At 44.8% G+C, this 20,547-nt stretch overlaps 1 protein-coding gene across 2 annotated transcripts in view; it reads left to right on the top strand.

Moving 5' to 3' along the window:
• FECH (ferrochelatase) overlaps positions 1 to 20,547 on the top strand; it is a 35,624-nt gene that overhangs the window by 6,852 nt on the left and 8,225 nt on the right. For both annotated transcript variants that reach the window (XM_043444103.1, XM_043444102.1), the window contains 5 exons: positions 5,248 to 5,367; positions 7,018 to 7,166; positions 13,503 to 13,637; positions 16,394 to 16,500; positions 19,808 to 19,906. In XM_043444103.1, coding sequence (XP_043300038.1) covers positions 5,270 to 5,367; positions 7,018 to 7,166; positions 13,503 to 13,637; positions 16,394 to 16,500; positions 19,808 to 19,906 — 588 coding nt within the window. In that variant the 5' untranslated portion in view covers positions 5,248 to 5,269. The remainder of the gene's footprint in view (positions 1 to 5,247; positions 5,368 to 7,017; positions 7,167 to 13,502; positions 13,638 to 16,393; positions 16,501 to 19,807; positions 19,907 to 20,547) is intronic.

Here is a 20,547-nt window from a genome sequence, read left to right as displayed (position 1 = left end):
AAATCATGATTTATCCATGTTATAGAGCATTGGTTATTTCTGGTATTTGAATACAAGAGATGATGGGGCTCCTCTGGTGCTCCGGTAGTTGAGAACCCTCCTGGTGATGCAGGGGACACGGGTTCAGTCCCTGGTCTGGGGAGATCTCACATGCTGAGCCGCAGCTAAGCCCGTGTGCCACAGCCACTGAGCCCACACACCACAGCTGGTGAAACCCGTGCGCCTGGAGCCCTGCTCCGCAGCGAGAGGGGCCGCCAGTGACAAGCCTGTGCACCCCAGCTGAAGAGGAGCCCCCCACCTCAGCAGCTGGAGAAAGACTGCGCTCAGCAACAAAGGCCCAGCACAGCCAAAAATAAATTAGTTTTTTAAAAGTCACCATTTAAAAAAAAAGAAATAATGAAGTGAGTGCTGCCATGAAATTAAAAGACACTTGCTCTTTAGAAGGAAAGCTGTGACCAACCTAGACAGCATATTAAGAAGCAGAGACATCACTTTGCCGACAAAGGTCTGTATAGTCAAAGCTATGGTTTTTCGAGTAGTCTTGTACGGATGTGAGAGTTGGACCATAAAGAAGGCTGAGTACTGAAGAATTGATGCTTTTGAATTGTGTTGGAGAAGACTCTTGAGAGTCCCTTGGACTTCAAGGAGATCAAACCAGTCAATCCTAAAGGAAATCAACCCTGAATATTCATTGGAAGGACTGATGCTGAAGCTGAAGCTCCAATACTTTGGCCACTTGATGTGAAGAGCTGACTCACTGGAAAAGACCCTGATGCTGGGAAAGATTGAAGGCAGGAGAAAGGGGTGGCAAAGGATGAGATGGTTGGAGGGTATCACTGACTCAATGGATATGAATTTGAGCGAACTCCAGGAGCTTGTGAAGGACAGGGAAGTGTTGGGAGCTGCCGGGACGAGAAAGGAACCTGCAAGGCAGCTCTTCCCCTTGAGGTTGTCCCAGGGGCCTGGTATGTCCCTTTCTTCCTTTTGTCTTACTGTTGTTGGGCTTTCTATTAATTTTTGGAAATGATAATTTATAGTAATAAGGCCTCGCTGGAAAAATCCAAGCCTTTTTGGAAATGCTTAAGATTGCTCTGGCTCAGGACACGACCATAAACATCAAGTCATAAAAGAAAAGGCCACAGGTATAGTTTGGCTGCTTGCGTAAAAGATTATAATGTTCTAGAATAGAAAAGAGTAGAGGTGTTTAGATTTAGAAGTAGATGTACTGCTTTAGTTTACTTGCTCCGTGGTTGAAAGGGTTTTTACTATTGCTATTTCCTTGCTGCTACTTGTTCATTGTTTCCCTTTTTTTAAACAACATGGGATATTATGGGTATTTTTGTAAAATTAGAAAATGGGGTATATAGGATTTTAATAGAAGACTTATATTAACCAGCTTTACTGCCATTATCTTACTATTAATAGAGGTGTTTTGCTGCTTTAGAGGTGTTTTTGCTGTTTAATAGTTAATCGTTGTAAATTGAGATTTTGTGGTTTCAGGTAAAGAAAAATATCAGGTTTTTCTCATGGTACTATTTTCAGAAATGTCAAACATGTTACTGTAACCCTTCCCATGTATTGTTTTATTGTCCAAAGAATTTACACTATATCTGAGATTTATGAAACATTGTGTTTGTTAGAGTGAGAATGTTACACCATTGAAGCAAGAAGATTATGTATGGGATATTTAAGTATAAACTCTGTAATTGGAAACATTCTAGATGAATGCTTAGGGGAAAAACATGGGGAAAAAAATATTGACAGAAGCATAAACCAATACCTGATGTAATATGTGGTGACTTAAGGGGGAGGTAACATTCATTCTATAAAAACTGAGCTATCCTAAAAATAAAAAAAAAAGCTACCTCTTCTATGCAACGTCTGTGTGTGTGTGTCTGTCTGTCTTCTCTCGCCGATGCCGTTCATCCTGAGGGTTCCCCTGGATCCTGCTGGGGCTGGACCCCGGCAGGGAAGCCTGGAGTGCTGTAGTCCATGGTGTCTCAAAGAGTCAGACATTACTTAGCAACTGAACAACGACAATGAAGTGGTGTCTTTGCGAGTCATTCTGATGCCAGATGTGATGAAGGCCTTGTGCTGCCTAGTGCTCGGACTACACTAGACAACACTGCAGTACAAATTTGTCGGCAAAGCCCTGAGCGATTTTTCAGGCTTCACGGGCCACTCGGTCTTATTTACTGCTCTTCACTTTTCCCATTGCAATGTGAGAGCAGCCACTGGTGATATGTAAACAAATGAGTGGAACTCTATTCCAATAAAAAACTTTATTTACAAAAGCAGTCAGGGGGCATGGGGTCAAATTTGGCCAATGGACTGGAGTTTGCCAAACCCTGTTCTAGAGGCAGCATAGATTCTCTGGCCAATTACATCTAGGGGATTTAATGAAGAGCTGGTATTTGTATTTTTTTTATCTTGATGCCGATTATATACAGCAGAGTAGAATTATTTTGTTCCTTTATTAATTGATGAGCTTCAATTTTGGTTTTGTCCAATTAATAGTTCAAAGGAAAAACCTTCTATTTTGAGAAGTCAAGAATAGAAATGGCAGAATGTGGCAAACTTTTCAAATGAGAAACTTTGAATATGTTTGCCATGAACACTTTTCCATTCAAACAAAGGGAACTTGGCCAATCAGACCTTGGTCTCAGATGTGCTGTGTCTGGAGGGGAGAGGAGATGGTGACCCTTGACTAAAGCTTTGCTCTTCACGTTTGGGAATAAAGGGTGTCAGACTAGGGCTTCCTAATGCTCCATTCATCATGCACAGCACAGTTTTGAATTAAGTGCACGCGTATTTAGGTGTTTTCACATCGTGTGTCTCTTTCATGTATAAGATCAACATGGTTTGCAAAAACATGGTTTTGCAGGACAGAGTAACATCCCATTTAAAACCACTCTTGTTCTGAGCTCAGGTGTTATAGATGAAAAACAGTTCTAAATCCCGTTTGCACATTGATACCCTCTGTGGCTTAGGTAAGTCTCTTAACCAGTAATCTGTTAACTGGCAGCAATCCACAGAAAAATGCTCTTAATTTATTGTGAGTCACAGCTTTTTGAGGGTGAAAGACAGAATCCCAGGAGAACTCCAGTGGCCTAAGGAGAAAGATTAAGAGAAAATAAGTTTCACAATATAATGAATCTGGAATTTTCAGGTATCAAGAAAAGAAAACTAAACACAGGTTTGTTAATTCATTGATATGACTTCTGGTCAGAGGGTGTGGAGAAGTTATGGAACAGTAACTTCAAAGTAGTTGTCTGGTTTGGTAAAAGGAGATTAAACCCCCTTTCTCTAACATAGTGGTTCTGAACAGAGAGTGGGGAGTGGGTATTTTTGTCCCCTGGGACATATTTGGCAATGGCTAGAGACGGTTTTGGTTGTCACGGCTGGGGTGCAGTGTGTGCAAATACCGTCTAGTAACTGGAAGCCAAGGTAGCCACTCAACCTCCTCCAATACACAGGTCAGCCCCATAACAAAGGATTACCCAGCTACCAGCGTTAGCAGGGTCGAGGTCAAGAAACCCTGGCCTGACAGTGGTGGGAAAAGTGACCTTGGTTAATCTATGGAGTGGGGTCTAAATGAGAAAATCCTTGACTTTGTTGTAATGCAGCTCTTCCCTTTCCCCAGGAAATGGTTCTTATTTTGAAAATTTAGGTCGAAAATTCAGATATCTACTTCATCCATCTAAAGTGTGTTCGATCAAGAAAACAGTTTCCACTTGTATAAATTTGACCCACTCTATTGCCTAAAATGATTGCCAAATATGATTAACACTTTTTTTTAAAAATTGCTGTTAAACTGTCATCATGATATGATTAGCTTTAGAACCCTTTATGAGCAATCTTCCAAACGAGAGCCATCTCAGCAGGATTGCGCCAGTCACTGCTTTAGCCGGAGGTGGTTTTGGCGAAGGAGACTGAGAAAGTAGACCCCTCAGCGTTTGTAATAACGGCGTTTTAAATAAACGTGAGGCTGCTTATTTCTCAGTCACTTTATCAAGAGTGAGTAGAGAGGATGTCCATGTGATGGAATACTATTTAGCCATAAAAAGGAAAGAAGTACTGATTCGTGCTACAGCATGAATGAGCCTTGCAAATTTTATGCTGAGTGAAAAACCAGACACAGAAAACCACATATAATATTATTTAGGCCAATAGGCCAGGAATGATTCTATTCCTATGAACAGGCAAATCCATAAGTAGATTAGAGCTTGCCAGGGGTGAGGGCCAGGGGGAATGGGGACTAGTGACGGGTATGAGAGTTTTTTGAGGGTGACAAAAATATTTAGGAATTAGAAAGCTGTAACGGTTGCCTAACCTTGTGCACATGTTATATTTTTGTACAGTCCTTTTTAAAAAAATTTCCCAGAAGCTGCTTGACTTTCTTTTTTGTTTCTCTTTGCTCATTCAGTAATAGTTGACTCTTTAGCTCGGAACTTACTTGAGTAATTTAGACTGGTGTTTCATAGGAGTTGCTTAAGTAGTTGGGTTTCAGGTGAAGGATGGAGAGGTGAGGGGAAAGTGAGAAATTTAGTTCATCACAGCAGGAGGCGCTGAAAAGGAGTCCCAGCAGGCTCTGGAGAAGGAAGCAGAGTAGCAGGAAATAACTTAAGTCAGTAATAATATAATAATTAACCAAAGAGAAGCGTATTTATTTAGAGAGAGAGCTGGCCTAGTAGTTTACTGTGGAGGTTTAAAATGCTAGGGAAGCCCACAGCCCCTCTATGTAGAATGGAACCAACCTACGTGCCGGCTCCTGCTAAGTGACCGTGTGCGTTATCCGCTTAATCCTCCAAGTAACCTCCTGAGGTAACTGGTGAGCCCTCTGTTTTACGGACGAGGAGACTTAAGCCTGGAGAGATCAGGTAACCTGTGTAGTCATGAGGCAGTCTTGTGAACAGGACAATTTTAGGTGTATACCTTGACCCTCAGTCCCCAAAGAGCGGGGTCTTTGTTCAGAGCTGGCAATTTAATAGAGAAACACTGGGCGCCCAGTTACGTCCAGGGGCCGGGGTGGAGCTCGGAGGTGAAGGTCAGAGCCTGAACCGGGACGGGGACTGAGTGGCCCCGGCCCCTTGCGTTCACTGCGATGACCGTGACAAGACCTGCCACCCGCTGTTTTCGTCTTTGCATTGGACAGACGAAGTGAGAATCTGCCGGCTGGACCTAGAGTCTACCCTAGAGGAAAACGAGAAGTACTTCAAACCCACTGTTACCTTTTGTTTTATGCAGGAAGCCGAAGACTGGAATATTGATGCTGAACATGGGAGGCCCCGAAACCGTCGAAGAAGTTCAGGACTTCCTTCAGAGGCTCTTCTTGGATCAAGACCTCATGACACTCCCTATCCAAAAGTAAGATGCGTGTGGATGCCTGTCCTTATCTGTTACCTGTGCGGTGCATTTTGCCCTCCCTGGATCTCATTTCTGTAGTTTCCAAAAGAAAAAAAAAATGGTTTTAGTGCATATTGGTTAGGGCTGGAGCAGCATTATTATTTTCTGTTGGCTATGAGAAAGCTGTGATATCAGAATATCTGTAGGGGAGAGAGATAGCCAGTCAGTAGGGATTTTCCCCTGAGCCCTTTCCTCCCCAGAGCTCTGGAAATTGCGGTGGTCTGGACACACTGCAGAAGGACCTTTAAAGATCTTTGAAGACAGATTTGTGCTTGGTACTTGACGACTGGCTGACACTCAGAGAAGCAATGAGTATTATTCGTTTGCATCGTGAAGGTGGATTCTTGCTGTCCTTCTTCCCTTCCTTTCATTCTTTCTTCCCTTCTTCCTTCTCTCCTTTTTCTTTGTCTTTTAAAAATAACTGTATTTATTTTTGGCTGTGCTGGGTCTCTGTTGCCACACAGGCTTTTCTGTAGTTGCAGCAAGCGTTTCTAGTTGCAGCGCGCAGGCTTCTCATTGCAGTGGCTTTTGTTGCTGAGCATGGGCGCCAGGGTCCTTGGGCTGCAGGAGTTGTGGAATGTGGGCTCAGGAGTTGCGGCTCCTGGGCTCTAGCGCACAGGCTCGGTAGTGGTGGCGCACAGACTTAGCTGCTCTGTGGCATGTGGGATCTTCCTGGCCTGGGGATTAAACCCGTGTTTCCTGCATTGGCAGTGGGATTTACCACTAAACCACCAGGGCAGCCCTTTCCTTTTTCTTTAAAATAGGGTTTTTAAATAAAAAAAATTGTGCATGCATATGATAAAAATGCAAACAGTTAGAAAGTATTTACAGTAAAAAGTGAGTGCCTCTTTCCCCTTGGACTCTAGCCTTCCACTTACCCACCCCAGAGGTAAGTGCTATGAGGTCCAGAAATTGTCCATGGACATCCGAGAATATACACACACACATACACAATCCCCCCCTTTTACACAAATGTGAATGGGTTCATGTTTGTTATTTGTCACTTTGCTATTTTTTTCTGAAACCTAATAATGTATCTTGGAGATTATTCTGTAACAGATGGTATAGATCTTGCTCATTCGGTTTTCACGACTACGTAGAACTGCATGGTATGGTCATACCTTCATTTATTTAACCAGTGCCTCACTGATGGACACTTGGATTGTCTTCAGTGTTAACAATGAACTTGCTTGCCCATACATCTTTGCTCACGTGGGCAAGTATATCATGGGGTTAATATGCATTTTCTTAAATTAAGAGGGCTGTGCGTGCCAAATGTCTTGTTGTGCCAGTTCTTATTAGGTGCAGGATCAAGAGGGGTTAAGTTAGTGGCCGGCACACAGGCTCTGCACGGATGGTGGGGATCCTGCTGCTAGAGCCACTTGTGGGGCAGAGGAGGCTACTCCCTGGAGTCCGTCAGGTTCTCTCTCTCTAATCTGTGTCGAAGGAGCTGGCTGGAGTCAGTGACCTTGAGCTTCTAATCAAGCCTTCTAAAGGCTTGATTTTATTAGGCTCTTTTTAAATTTTGGCTTTTTTTTTCTTAATCAAGTAGAAAATGTTTCTGAGGTTGCTTAAGCTGGAATAAAATGATTTCAATGTTCAATGATTTAGTAAGCTGGGACCATTCATCGCCAAACGCCGAACCCCCAAAATTCAGGAGCAGTACCGCAGGATCGGAGGCGGCTCGCCCATCAAGATGTGGACCTCCAAGCAGGGGGAAGGCATGGTGAAGCTGCTGGACGAGCTGTCCCCGCACACAGGTAGGGCATTTCTCAACTCACGTCCCACTACCTTGTTCTTTCAAGGGGTAGTTATGAAATTCACAGCATTATTGGATGCCAAATGCAGTTCTGGGTGCCAGCAGCTCTCCATTTGAGGGGGTTCCTACATGATGGCCTGGCCGCCGACCTCAGTTCTCTGGCATTATCGTTATCCTCTGTCCTCAGCTGTATAGTCTTTCTGCTGCTTCCTTATGTTACAAGGGAAAACTAAGGTTTTAGAACATTAGCCTCAAAATGAAGTTGGCATTCACACCTCCAACTGTGAAAAAAAAAAAGAGGCACATATCATCGTTCTGGGAAGAAAGAAATCTTTGGGAAATGGGTTGAGGCTGCTGCTTCCCAGATGGTGCTAGTGGTAAAGAACCTGCCTGCCAGTGCAGGAGACATAAGAGATGTGAGTTTGATCCCTGGATCGGGAAGATTCCCCTGGAGGAGGGCATGGCAACCCAGTCCAGTCTTCTTGCCTGGAGAATCCCATGGACAGAGGAGCCTGGTGGGCTACAGTCCATAGGGTCACAAAGAGCTGGACACGACTGAAGTGACTTAGCATGCACGTGGGCACATTATGAAAAAACAACGGTGCAACCTGCAACCAATGGTGTCTTGAACGCAGTTAAATACAGCACTTTGAGTTCCTTTGTGCAGTTAACGTTTCATGTGTGCACTGTAACTTGTGTTAGAGGTTCTCAGAGAACAGCCACCAGACATACGCAACCCTCTTTTTAATGCCATGCATGACAAGGCACTTAAATGACTCACAACGAGGGTGTTGCCAAGAGCTGAAAGCGGTTGCTGAAAGTTGCATAGAGGCTCATGGCCGCAGTGACAGCTGCTGATTCTGCTCTAGTGGCTGATCTAATTAGCCATCCACACAGAACTAATTCACTGAGTTGCTCAGTCGAGTCTGACTCTTTGTGACCCTATGGACTGTAGCCCACCAGGCTCCTCTGTCCATGGATTCACAAAGACATAAGACCTCTGCCAGTTAATTTTAAGACAGCGTCTGCTGTAGACCAATGCAAGATGTTTAAAAATGTGCATCTTAGGATACATGAAATGTGTTCATTGTTGCAGTTTAAGGTTCAGAATCAGGACAGGAGTGAGACATAGTGGGGACCGTCAAGGAGGGAGGCCTGCTAGGCAGGATCGAGAGCATCTCACTGAGTGTCATCTCGAATTACTCTTAGAACCCACGGGTTTGCGTCACATGTGGGACCAAAGGCTCCCATGCTTGGCGGAGCTTCTCACTTGGAAAGTTGCTCGGTTGCGCTTTGACTGTTCGCTTTGCTCGCTCCCTTCGCTTGTGGCTGCAGGGCCCTGACACGGTCAGCCACGTGTGACACAGGGTGTCTTTTAAATTGTCCGGTGAGGGGAACTTGACTGACGTCGCCTCACACACCTACCTAGAGAACACACTCCTAGGCATTAACAGTTTATCGCAGTGAAGGTTCGGGGTGAACCGGGTCTGCAGTTGCTGTGCTGCCCTCAGTGGACAGAGGTGCTGGGAAGACTCCGCTTGCCCTGTTGACATCTTAGTCCAGCGCCCGTCGCCGAAGGCCCCAGTGCAGCCGTCAGCCTTGGAGAAGGAACACCCATGCATCGTCCTCATCCCCTCTTTGTGCTGAGGCTGCGGGCTTGTCCAGGCCCAGAGGGTCAGCCGTGGTCTCCACCTCCTGGGGCGGCCTGGAAGGAGCCCCATAGAATGACCTGGATTTACCCCAGTGTCCCATTCCCTGATTATCGGGGTCCTAGACCCTGAGGCGGGGAAAGGTTGAAGGCAAAGAGAGAAGGCGGCAGAGGATGGGATGCTTAGATGGCATCACCGACTCAGTGGACGTGAACTTGAGCAAACTCTGGGAGACGGTGGAGGACAGAGGAGCCTGGCGTGCTGCCATCCGTGGGTTCACCAGGAGTCAGACATGACTTAGAGACTGAACAGCAATGACCTACTCGCTGTCAGACACCTGGTGTTGACCCTCGGGCATGTCACCAGCCCCTGCGGCCCATGCTTGGGACTCTCTGAGGCAGACAAGTTCAATTCTGCCTTTCTCCTGCGTGGTAGATGGCCATCTCGTCATTCCAGCAGGCCTGCCCTGGGGGCGGAGGGGTGTTTAAGGAGGCCCACGACCACCCACACATTCACTCATCAGTGGCCTGGCCAGGGCCCTGCCCTGGTGATGCTGCTACTCAAAGTGGAAACACATGGCTTCTACTCACGAGAAGCTTCTGGTCTCATGCGGCCTTGCCGCTCCAAGGCCAGTCTGCTCCAGGGGCCAAGAGGAAAATCTTCTGAAGCCTTAGTGGAGCGATTCTCTACAAAACCAGCCGATGAGGATGTGGTAAACAGCCTCAAGGTTTGGCAGCTTCTTTGGGGGAACTTTGCACGAAAGGCTAATAAGACGATTACCAGACTTGGCTCCATGGCTCCCTCAGGGCTCGCCCAGGTTACCTGGAAGTTTTTTGTCCCGCTGGCCACACTTCGCCGGGTGGACCCGAAGCTGGCAGTGGGCCCTCCGCCGCCTTGGGGACTAGCAGGGGTTCCCTCCCTGCCTCCCTCCTTCCTGCTTCCCTGTCTCTGCATCTCTTTCCTCCCTTCTTACAGTTTTTATCCTGTAAAATTATAAACTTTATTTCTGAACTGTGTCTATTTGTTCATGTATATTTGGAAAAGCTCTCTTTAGGCGAAAAAATTAAAAAGGTGTGATGATCACAACCAGATAAGAGTGTTTCATATTCCCGTCTGGGGGGCAAACAGTTGTTGCTTGGTAGCCAGGATAGAAAGTTTGAGGCTTGCACAGGCTCTGCACAGACTTGAGTATTGCCTAACACAGCGCGCTCCACGAGGTAATATAAATTGGAATCCGTTTCACAGAGTTAGACTGCACCGCAGTCATTTAAGGAATACAGAAGGAATACAGATGAGAGGTGTAGTCATTTCAGTTCATGAAAAGTTAAAATCTAAAATACATTTTTAGGGCTTCCCTGGTGGTCTAGTGGTTAGAGATCCGCCTGCCAGTGCAGGGGACGCAGGTTCTATTCCTGGTCCCGGAAGGTTCCACCTGCCTCGGAGCAGCCTAAGCCCAGGGCCTACAGCTCCTGAAGCTTCTTTAGCTGTGCACCTAAAGCCTGTGCTCGGCCACAAGAGAAGCCGCTGCGGTGAGAAGCTCGCTCACAGCAGCTGGAGGGCAGCCCCTGCTCCCCGCAGGCAGAGAAAGCCCACGTGCCGCGGCAAAGACCAGCGCAGCCAAAATGAATGATCATACATGATCCTGTTTTTAAAAAAGGAATACAGTAAAATATATTTTAAAAGCAATATCTAGTTATATGCACTGTGTCTGCTTTCAGTGAAGCTCTTGAGTAAGTGCTACTCAGTAAAAGACTTTTATTCTTTATTGGATGCAAAATGGGATCATTTCAGGCTCAGCTGGCTTCCCCATTCCTGGTTGTGTGAGATCAGGCAGATGACTCAACTCACTGAGCCCCATCTGGAAAATGGGGATGATAATACACTCCCACTCCTAGGATCACTGTGAACATTAAAATCAGAGAATCCTGAGAGGCATTAGCATGGTTACATGATAGAAGTTCAGAAGACTTGAGCTTTTCTTATTCACCATGATCGGCTACAAATTAAAAAGCATCGTAATAGCTTCACGCCCTTCTCTCAAAGAGTCATGTACGAATCAGACGTTTGAACTATTGCCCATTGCTAATGAATGGAGTGGAGGTTAATGAAGTTTTACTGTTTAAAAAAATGGTTTTTCTGGGTTTTTTTTTTTTTTTTTTTAACTTCTCTGTAGTTCTCACCAGAGTGCGCACTGGGTGGCTGCTCTGAGGGTGGATGAGGCGGGGTCAGCAAGTCGTGTTGCGGGCTCGCTCTGGCCGGATGTGGTGCCCACTAGACGGGGTGCTGGTTGACCCCCTGGAGCCGCCTTCCTCTCCCCGAGGCAGCTGGGAGCCTCCGTGAAGGCTTGTTAGTTCCTCAGGATAGGCCCAGTGCCTTGTCACTTTTTCTGAAACATGTTTTTGCAGGCGGACCGTTTGGAAAGCATTATCTGTTCTTTCCAGAGTGTCTTATTCTGTCTCACCTCCAGATATGGTCGCCACCCCACCTTTATCTGTGAGGGAGGCCTCTCCACCTCTCTGAGTCTGTAACATCTGAGAAACTCCCGGGCCCTGGGCTTTTAGGCTGCAGCTTTCAACTCCCGGCAGCCTGTGGAAAGGAAAACGCCAGAAGCCGGGTGACCCACAGCATTCGGGGGAGCTGGCTCTGTCAGTCTGATCATTGTATTGTCTCAAAATAGATCAGAAAGCAAATTCCACTTCAGCCTCAGCGCAGAGCACCGAGAGCTCCTGAAAAGTGGGCCTGATGACCCTGTGATCGTGGACGGTTTTAGCGCGAACCTCGTAATCTTTCAACAAGCCGTCCTTGGGAGTTTGCTTATCGGGTTCTGTCCTCTGGGGGTGTTTAACGGCAGGCCACCATGTTTTATGCAAGAGACCAGAAAATCGGAGGCCTCGAAGGGCCAGGCAGCCGAGCAGGATTTCATTTGTGTCCCCTCCTTCCTCTTTTTGTAGTCGGCACTGGGGAACATTGAGTCAGACCATCCTCCCCACGCACAGACGTGCCGCTACCCCCCGGGTTGACTCTGCCTCTGTTCTTGACCGCACGGTCCACTGATTCGGTCCCCTGGTCAAGTTACTGAGGGATGCACGTATATATAATACATATATAATACACACATACATATATATAATACACACATACACATATATAATACACATTTATTCATATACATAATACACACACACATATATAAAATATACATTATAGTATATACACAGAGACACACACACAATTAATGTATTATCTTTTCCTTCTCTTCAACTGAAATGTTTTCTTGTGGCAATTTAGCATCATATTCTTAGCTGCAGCCCTGGCTGAGGCCTGACAGTAAGATGACCTTGGTTTTACTAGACTTAACGTTTATGTCATGTATTTTCAATTTCATCCCTGAGTATAAACTGGGTATAATCCTATGAAAAGACAAGTAAACAGGATGCATGAGTGTTCAGTTGTGTCTGACTCTTTGCCACCCCATGGACTGCAGCCCACCAGGCTCCTCTGTCCATGAGATTTCCCAGGCAAGAACACTGGAGGGGGTTGCGGTTTCCTTCTTCAGGGGATCTTCCCGATTCGGAAATAGAACTGGAGTCTCCTGCTTGGTGGGTAGATTCTTTACCACTGAGTCACCTGGGAAGCCCTGGGTAACTTTAGGAAGCTTCCCCTTTTATGATTTTATAAATGCCTAAAAAAATTGGTTGAGGAGCTTTTAAAATAATAAAGGAGGAGATAGAATTGGTAAAGTGATGGAACGGGAATACAAAGACACCCCCTGACTTGGGACATTTAGGAGCCAGAAAAATGATTTTATTGTTAATTTTTGTCCACCACACTCAGCATGTGAGGTCTTAGTTCCCTGACCAGGGATCGAACCCATGCTCCCTACATTGGAAGCAGAGTCTTAATCATTGGATTGGCAAAGCAGTCCCAGAAGAATGATTTTAAATCCCACTCAGTGCCTCCAAGTTAAGCATTGTTGTTGAGTTTGGTCTTGTTTTTCATGTAAGTGAGGAGAATCGTTTCAATCATTTGTTATCAATGAACTTTTATTGAGTATCCCAGAGCTTTCATGTAGATGAGGTGGCCTGGGGTCTGAGGGAGCAGGAGAAGGGGACTTGGGTGATGAGAAGGCTGGGGTGAAGTGGTGGGCATGGACGGAGCACAGGCTCTGGGGTGAAGCGACCACAGTAAATCTCATCTGGACCATCTGCTAGGTGTGCCTTTGGGTGGCTCATTAACCTCTGAGAGTCTGTTTCCTTATCTGAAAAACAGGTTTTAGATGAGAAGAAAAAAGTGCAGTGTCTGCTGTGGTGCCTGGTCCATAGAGGAGGTTAATAAATGCTAGTTCTAGACTAAATAGACTAAATAAATGCTAGTTCTCGACTCCTTGCTCTTGAGTCTCTCTTGTCTTAGCCAAGAGCAGAGAATAAGACATGGAAGCTTGAGTTTTAAAAACCACGTGTTCCATGAAAATATATGTGTGATGGGGAAGGTTGATCACAGAAAAAGAGTGGTGAAAAATGCATCTACCAGTGAAAGCCTGGAGAAGATCCAAGGAATATTCTAACCTTGCCCACATTATCAGCCTCACAGGAAATTAGGTTAACTGTCCTTTGTTCTGGGCACTGCATTATGTTCGGAATGTATATCAAGATGAATACTCTCTCCTTTCCACACATGCTTCCTAACAGCCCCGCACAAGTACTATATTGGATTCCGGTACGTCCACCCGTTAACAGAGGAAGCGATTGGAGAGATGGAGCGGGACGGCCTGGAGAGAGCGGTCGCCTTCACGCAGTACCCCCAGTACAGCTGCTCCACCACGGGTAAGCCTGCCTGCCGACGGCGGGGGCGGCCCGGCCCCGCTGAGAACCAGCAGAGCGAGGGCCGGAGGAGAGGGTGAATCACTTTCGATTTGAATGGCAAATCCAGCCTGTCTGTGTTAAACACGAGAGTTCAGGTCAGTCTATTTGAGATCTCATGGTTCATCTGTCCCTTGAGTTATTAGCCAGTGCCCTGAGAATTACAAATGGTGGGTGAAAGGCAGCGGCCTCCAGGGTCCAGTGCTTTAATGCATGTAGAATGGAGCTGCGATGCACCTTAAGTCACTTTCTGTGTTTGTGTAATAAACCTTTGTTTTTATGGCTATGCCAGTATTCTTATTAATGCAGCAAAGGTGATAGATGTTTCCACTTTGCAAGCAGAGGTGTCCATACAACGTTGGAAATGTGGATATGTATTTTGGTTACGGGTTGGTCCTGGTCAAACCAAAGCCCAGTTTAGGGTTTCCTCAGTGTTCTAGATTTGAGCAAGTATTACTAGGTGGTGTTTCCTAGATATTTAATTGGAGCTGGAGGATAATGTTTTGCCAATCTCTGTAGCATTAGGTATAGGTAAATCATCTAATGTCAGCCACAATTACATTTGTTTGCATTCTTTTTCAAGGCTCTGGGGTCAGCACATTTTTACTTCTAAATTGCTTTTGGACATTAGTGCATATTATTTCTATAACAGGAAGGAGAAGACAAAAGGCTACTGGAAGAAATCTTGGAAGCCTAGTGTGTACCTTAAATATTTATTCAGAGCCCCTATGAAAGTGCCTCAAGAGTTTGAATTGTGATTTCTTTTGGATATGTGCCTTTAAAATGTCTGGTAACATGTATACCATGTTATTGGAGAAAAATTTTATGACCTTTCTAAGCTATACTTTTTGCCTGGCTTTCAAAAATATACCTCAACTCACCATGTACATGTCTGCTCTCAAAATTAAGCAAGAAGATGGTTATTTATGTGACAAAGGGTTGACGACCGGCGCATCTCCCAGCTGGCTCGGCCTGTGTGTGCCCCCTAGGACACAGGGAAGGTGCAGCCTCGCTGCAGAGGTGTGAAGGCATGTTCATTCCTGGAGGCCACTAGAGGGTCATTTATCTGTTGCTTTATTTATACACATGTTGTGGCAGCACCAGTATATTTGATGTATCAATCACTTTTTTTCTTTTTTTTTAATATCTGCACATTTATTGAGTTTATCATGTAAAGTAGAGAGATTTAGGTCTTCCATAACAGGATTCTGACAGTATTTCTAATTCTTTAGTTAAGGTTTCTGTCTCTGAAAACTTCCTACTTTTTATGTAGTCTTGCTTTGATCAATGACCTTTTTTAATCAGGCAATTTTTTTTTTTAGTTATGCTCTCCCCTTAATTACTACTTCAGGCATTTCATCGAATGTTTCTGAGTGATCCAGAAGACCTCCTGTGGCTTCTGGAAGTCCTTTTGTATTGGCTTGACCAAAAAGTTCCTTCAGGCACGATGTTACAGGAAAATCCAAACGAACTTTCTGGCCAACCCAATCCATCTGGAAATGAATGTTCCTCTGTGAAATGTGGCTTGCAACATGCAGGTGGCGGTGACTGCTTCTTGATTTCTGGAGAGACGGGTTTTGAACCTGGGATGGACTCCATTTGGATTTATCTGACTCATTGCCGTCTGCTCAGAAAAATGGAACTGGATTTATTTTTTTGAAAATCGAGTCTTAGCCTGAGAGTACATGTGCTGTCAGTATGGCTTTGTCCTGGCAAGCATTTTTTATTTGGAGACCTGACTGATGAATAGTTCTAGTAGAGAAACTAGTGGTATCAGGAAGCATGGCTGTTTTGGGAGCATTTGCCCCACGTGAAGATTGATGAGGAGGCCCCATGTTAGGGTTGGTTTCATAGGATTAGGGCTTGGCCCCAGTGCCAAATCCTCTAGGCCAGGAAAAAAATTGCCCTGGGTTGGCACCATCTGCTTTCCTTTCTTTAGTCTTTGAATTTTCATGTTAACCATCTCTTGCTTAGAAATACAAGTTTTGATAGATTACCTACAAGGATTTGGTACCCATTTAACTTATTCTAGGGAGTGAGGATAATTGAATAAAGCAGATAAAAATAGAGAATGAGCTTAGAAGCCTTAATAAGCTGCTATTCTTGTCAATGAGCCATTAAAAAGGATGATTATAAAGCTTTTATTATAATGTGGAAAACATTCATTCATAATGCTAAGGAAAAATGCCCTAAATATTCAGGATACAAAAGTGCCCATATACTGAAATGAATTTGTGAAACATCACAGCTATAAAGAAAAATCACTGGAAAGAACTAGTTAGAATAAAACAATGATTGTGGTAGCATGCTGGGGTTATGGCTGGTTTCTTTTTCCTCTCTTTCCTACCCCCTATATTTCCAGTAAATGGGGTTGATTCCCTTCGTAACGGGGAAAAAAAATGTAACATGTTTTCCGTTGTAAGACTTGGTCCTTGCAAATAACGACCGCTTATATTTCATAAATCCACCGGCACTGTGCTTCTCTAGAGAAGTGGCCTCACTAATCTTTGAAAGGTCGTTGAAATTGATTGCTTTTTAGTGCTCTTCATTTGCAGGGTAGTTAGATCTATATGCATTTTAGAGTATTGAAATGATCGTAATTAGACTGACTCAGTGCAGAAGTTAGCTGCTTTGAACTTATAATTACTGCCTTTACTAGCCGGTTTTTTATTTTCACCATAATCCACATGCATGTCCTAAGTGGCCCCTGTATATTTCAGGCAGCAGCTTAAATGCCATTTACAGATACTATAATGAGGCGGGCAAGGAGCCCACAATGAGGTGGAGCACAATCGACAGGTGGCCGACGCATCCCCTCCTCATCCAGGTAAGCCGGCCACGGCCAGCTGCCGCCCCAGCTTCTGGGCGGGCCAGGCTCTTGTCCCAGCCCGCTTTGTGGCGTCCTTCCGAGCCTACTGTTCCTTAAATCGTGTGCTGGGGAATAAAAAAAAAGGTATTTGAGTCTTGATTTATTATGCCAGGAGAAAAGAAATGTAAAGGTTAAAGGTTTCTTCCCTTTCTTCAGATTAATAGTATTAATTGCAAACTATAGCAGAATTATGTTTTGAATTTTGTATTTCACAGTGACCGAAAGAACGTTAAAGAATATGCAAGGGAAAAGAATTATGCAGGGTGTTTTATCTAATCTCCATTCATAGACTGAATAGCCAACTAATAGATTCTCTATTTTCTAAATCCGTTAAAATATCAAGACCTAAAGATTTTAAAGGGAAATATATCTACATGCTCCGAGACACAGAATAAATTTAACATTTCAATTGAGAAAATGTCATATATTAGAAGAAGTTTCATATTTCCCCTACGCAGTTTATATACATAATATTTATAGTAACAGATGCTTGGTTTTAGGAGAATCAGTTAAAACTACAGTTCCAACGCTTTGAAATGGTGTTAGGATATACTTTTTCACTCTTTGAATATGGGAGTACTACTGGGGATTGTCCATCATACACACACTGCTTGGTTCTGTTGGCAGAAGTTTTCTACCTTTGAGTTAGTTTAGGTAGAAGAAATAGTAAGTGACGTGGGGCTCATCTAGTTTATGTTTCATCCCTCGGAGGTTCTCAGGCAAAATGCCTGCTTACACACTTTTTTTTGAAGCCTGGAGTCACGTCAGTCTGTAACCACTAGATGGTGGTAGACCTCGCGGAACGCCGGCCGGCTCGCCCCTGAGCGGTCCGAGTGCATAGGTGCTGTCAAGGGTTAACGCGGAGGCCGAAATTCAGTTTTAAGCGAGAAGTGGGCAGAAGGCGCCTCCCCCTCAGGGATGGGTGTCGTTTTGGTCCAGGTGTGGTGTCCCCACCGAGTGTGCTCTTTCCGGGGAGGCGGTGCCCGTCCAGACCGCCCGCAGCCCCAGCCTGGCCTGCCTGCTCCGCTCCGGAGGCCCGGGCTTGGGAATGAGGGGTGTCTCAGGTCAGCGGTGCCATGTGGCAGCAGAGAAGCGGGGATCTGGGCAGCATCTGCCTGCCCTGATCGAGGCGGTAATTAGATTTGCATTAAAATTCAGTCCTTTGAAAAGCGGGGAAGCCGAAAGATGGAAAGGTCTCTTAACTGAGGAAGTCTCCCTTCATAAAATGAAAGGGAATTTTAGAGGCATTTATCCGCCCTCCTCGATGGAGTGATTGAAGGCTCTGAGAGCCGCCCGCCGCTTTCATTCTGCAGAGGGGCTGCGCCTGGAAAATACCGCAGATGGGTTTAGATGATTTCAGGGCACTTCTGCTTGCCCACGCCTCTCCTCGTGCTGCAGACGGCTTAGAGTCTGCTGTAAGCCCTACCAAATTGTGTCTCTACTTGCATGCAAGATGATAAAAGGAGAAATCCTACTAAAATCTTGAGGAGACAGAAATTTAGAGTTTATTAGTATTATGTGGATTACACGAGAAGGAGATTTGATATCTAGTGGAAATGGAAAAAAAAAAAAACCACCCCAAACTAAACAAAAAATTAAAGCTGAAACTAAAAATCTTGTGTTTAATCTACATTTCTACTTATAATACATAGTAATTACTGAAAATAGCCATTTTGCTTCTGTTATCTAACTGCTGGAATATTTAGAGTACATGTATGTTGCAGGCTCTCTTTGAACTTTGCACTGGGCCTCCTTATCTGGGCTTGTACAAATATAATCTTTTCTGAGCATCCTTAGTCTACTAACACTGCAGAGACCACCAGAAAATACTGTTTATGTCGGTGTCTCATCCTATCACATTGACTCTGTAGGTAAATTATACATTTTGAAAAGGGAGCAAACTCTCTAAGCACCATTTTGTGCCTCTGAGCGTTAATTTATCAAAATTTGAGGGGTCTGAGAAAACTAATATTCCAATTTTTGTTATGGAGTAATTGCTCATCCTGTCATATTAACCACTGATGTATCAAAATGCCATCAAGTGCAAATGTACATGATTCTGGTAAACTGTCCTTGATAATTTTTTTAATATTATGTTTTAAAAACATTTTTATTTGGAAATAATTTCAAGCATGCAGAAAAATTACCAGAATAGTATATATGGAACTCTCATCTCTTTAGATTCCTCTGTTAACATTTATCCTACTTTATCATTTGCATACCCTTTATGTGTGTGTGCATGTGTGTGTCTATGTATACATAATTTTTTCCTGAACCTTTTGAGAATAAGATATATATATGTACACACACACACAGAGACGTGTAAAACCACTCTTTACACCTAAACAGTATATTCTTTTCCATAGCAATGATACAATATTCAACTTCAGCAAACTTCATATTGATACTGAAATCTATCCAGTTTTGTCAGTTGACCCATTCATGTCCTTTGTAGCCATTTGCTTTATAAGTTGAATGACAGCATGATTAAAGAGTGAGATGAAAGGAAGCCTCCTCAGATCTGGTATTTCAGCACCTACTGATGTGGCTCTGGATGTGCCGGCTGAGGAAGGGGATTGGCTGGTCTGGTGGACAGAGATGTGGAGGAGCGGGAGCTGCCTTCTGGCCCAGGTTCCGCAGATGGGACCCGACGGCCCCCCAGTCGGCCGCGTCTCCCCTCTCTGTGAATTGAACGAGAGTTGTGCAACCTTCTCGTCTGCTGTTAGGAACGTCATTATGAAGACTGACTCAGGGAGGCCAAGGCCGTAAAAACGGAACCATATTTTCTTATCCCTCGGTTATTTCTGTCTAATGTATTTTAATGTGATATGCCTGAAAGCCAAACTCAGGGAGATTCAGAAAGCCCCTGTAAGCGGTTTTCCTGCTAGCCGAGCGAGCGAGAGGTCTTAAAACAACTCCTCCTTCCCATCTGCCTTTCCTTTCCATCTGGAAGTGTGCCCCATGCCTCCCACGGGGAAGCAGGTCCAGAGCGTTCATTTTCAGTGAGCCATTAGCGAGCTTTAGAAGTTTCCCATCAAATTCCCCAGGCCCCTGGAACCGTTATGAGCCATTCTGATGATGAACCAAAGCTAGAGAGACTGTACTGTTGGCAGTTTTTTTTTTTTTTTTAAACAGAGACAGTTCCAGTGTTTGAGGGCTTCGCTGAGATTTGTGGTGTCGCCCTTATTTACAGAATATTTTCTTCTCCTTCCATGTCTTTCTTCCCGCCCCCTCCGTATCCCCCCCTTTCTTGGTGTTCCCACAGTGCTTCGCTGACCACATTCTGAAAGAGCTGGATCACTTTCCTCCTGAGAAGAGACGTGAAGTGGTCATCCTTTTTTCTGCTCACTCACTGCCAATGTCTGTAAGTAAGAACATTTTGTTGGATGACCCAGTGGTTCAGTTCAGTTGTGTCTGACTCTTTGCGACCCCATGGACTGCAGCACGCCAGGCCTCCCTGTCCGTCACCAACTCCCGGAGTCCACCCAAACCTATGTCCATTGAGTCGGTGATGCCATCCAACCATCTCATCCTCTGTCGTCCCCTTCTCCTCCTGCCCCCAATCTTTCCCAGCATCAGGGTCTTTTCAAATGAGTCAGCCCAGTGGTAGAGGGTTCAAAAGGTATAGTGTGGATCTAGTTTCCGTTCAGCCTAAGCCCAGTAAAAGGAGGAACTCTAAAATCTCAAACTGAGCTTGGCGCTAATTTAGCTAGACTCATTTCTTGAGATCTGAAAGTGAAAGTTGCTCAGTCGTGTCCAACTCTTTGCAACCCCATGGACATGTAGTTCATGGAATTCTCCAGGTCAGAATACTGGAGTGGGTAGCCTTTCCCTTCTCCAGGGGATCCTCCCAACCCAGGGATCGAACCCAGGTCTCCCACATTGCAGGTGGATTCTTAACCAACTGAGCCACCAGGAAAGCTCTTGAAACTTAATAACAATTAATTCAGACTATGATACTGTGAGTAGATATTATCTTGCTAAGTCCCTTTAAAATGATAAGTT

This window comes from Cervus canadensis, chromosome 23, assembly GCF_019320065.1.
Source record: "Cervus canadensis isolate Bull #8, Minnesota chromosome 23, ASM1932006v1, whole genome shotgun sequence".
In the NCBI taxonomy this organism is placed as follows: Eukaryota; Metazoa; Chordata; class Mammalia; order Artiodactyla; family Cervidae; genus Cervus; species Cervus canadensis.
This window is presented reverse-complemented; position numbering and strand designations above follow the sequence as displayed.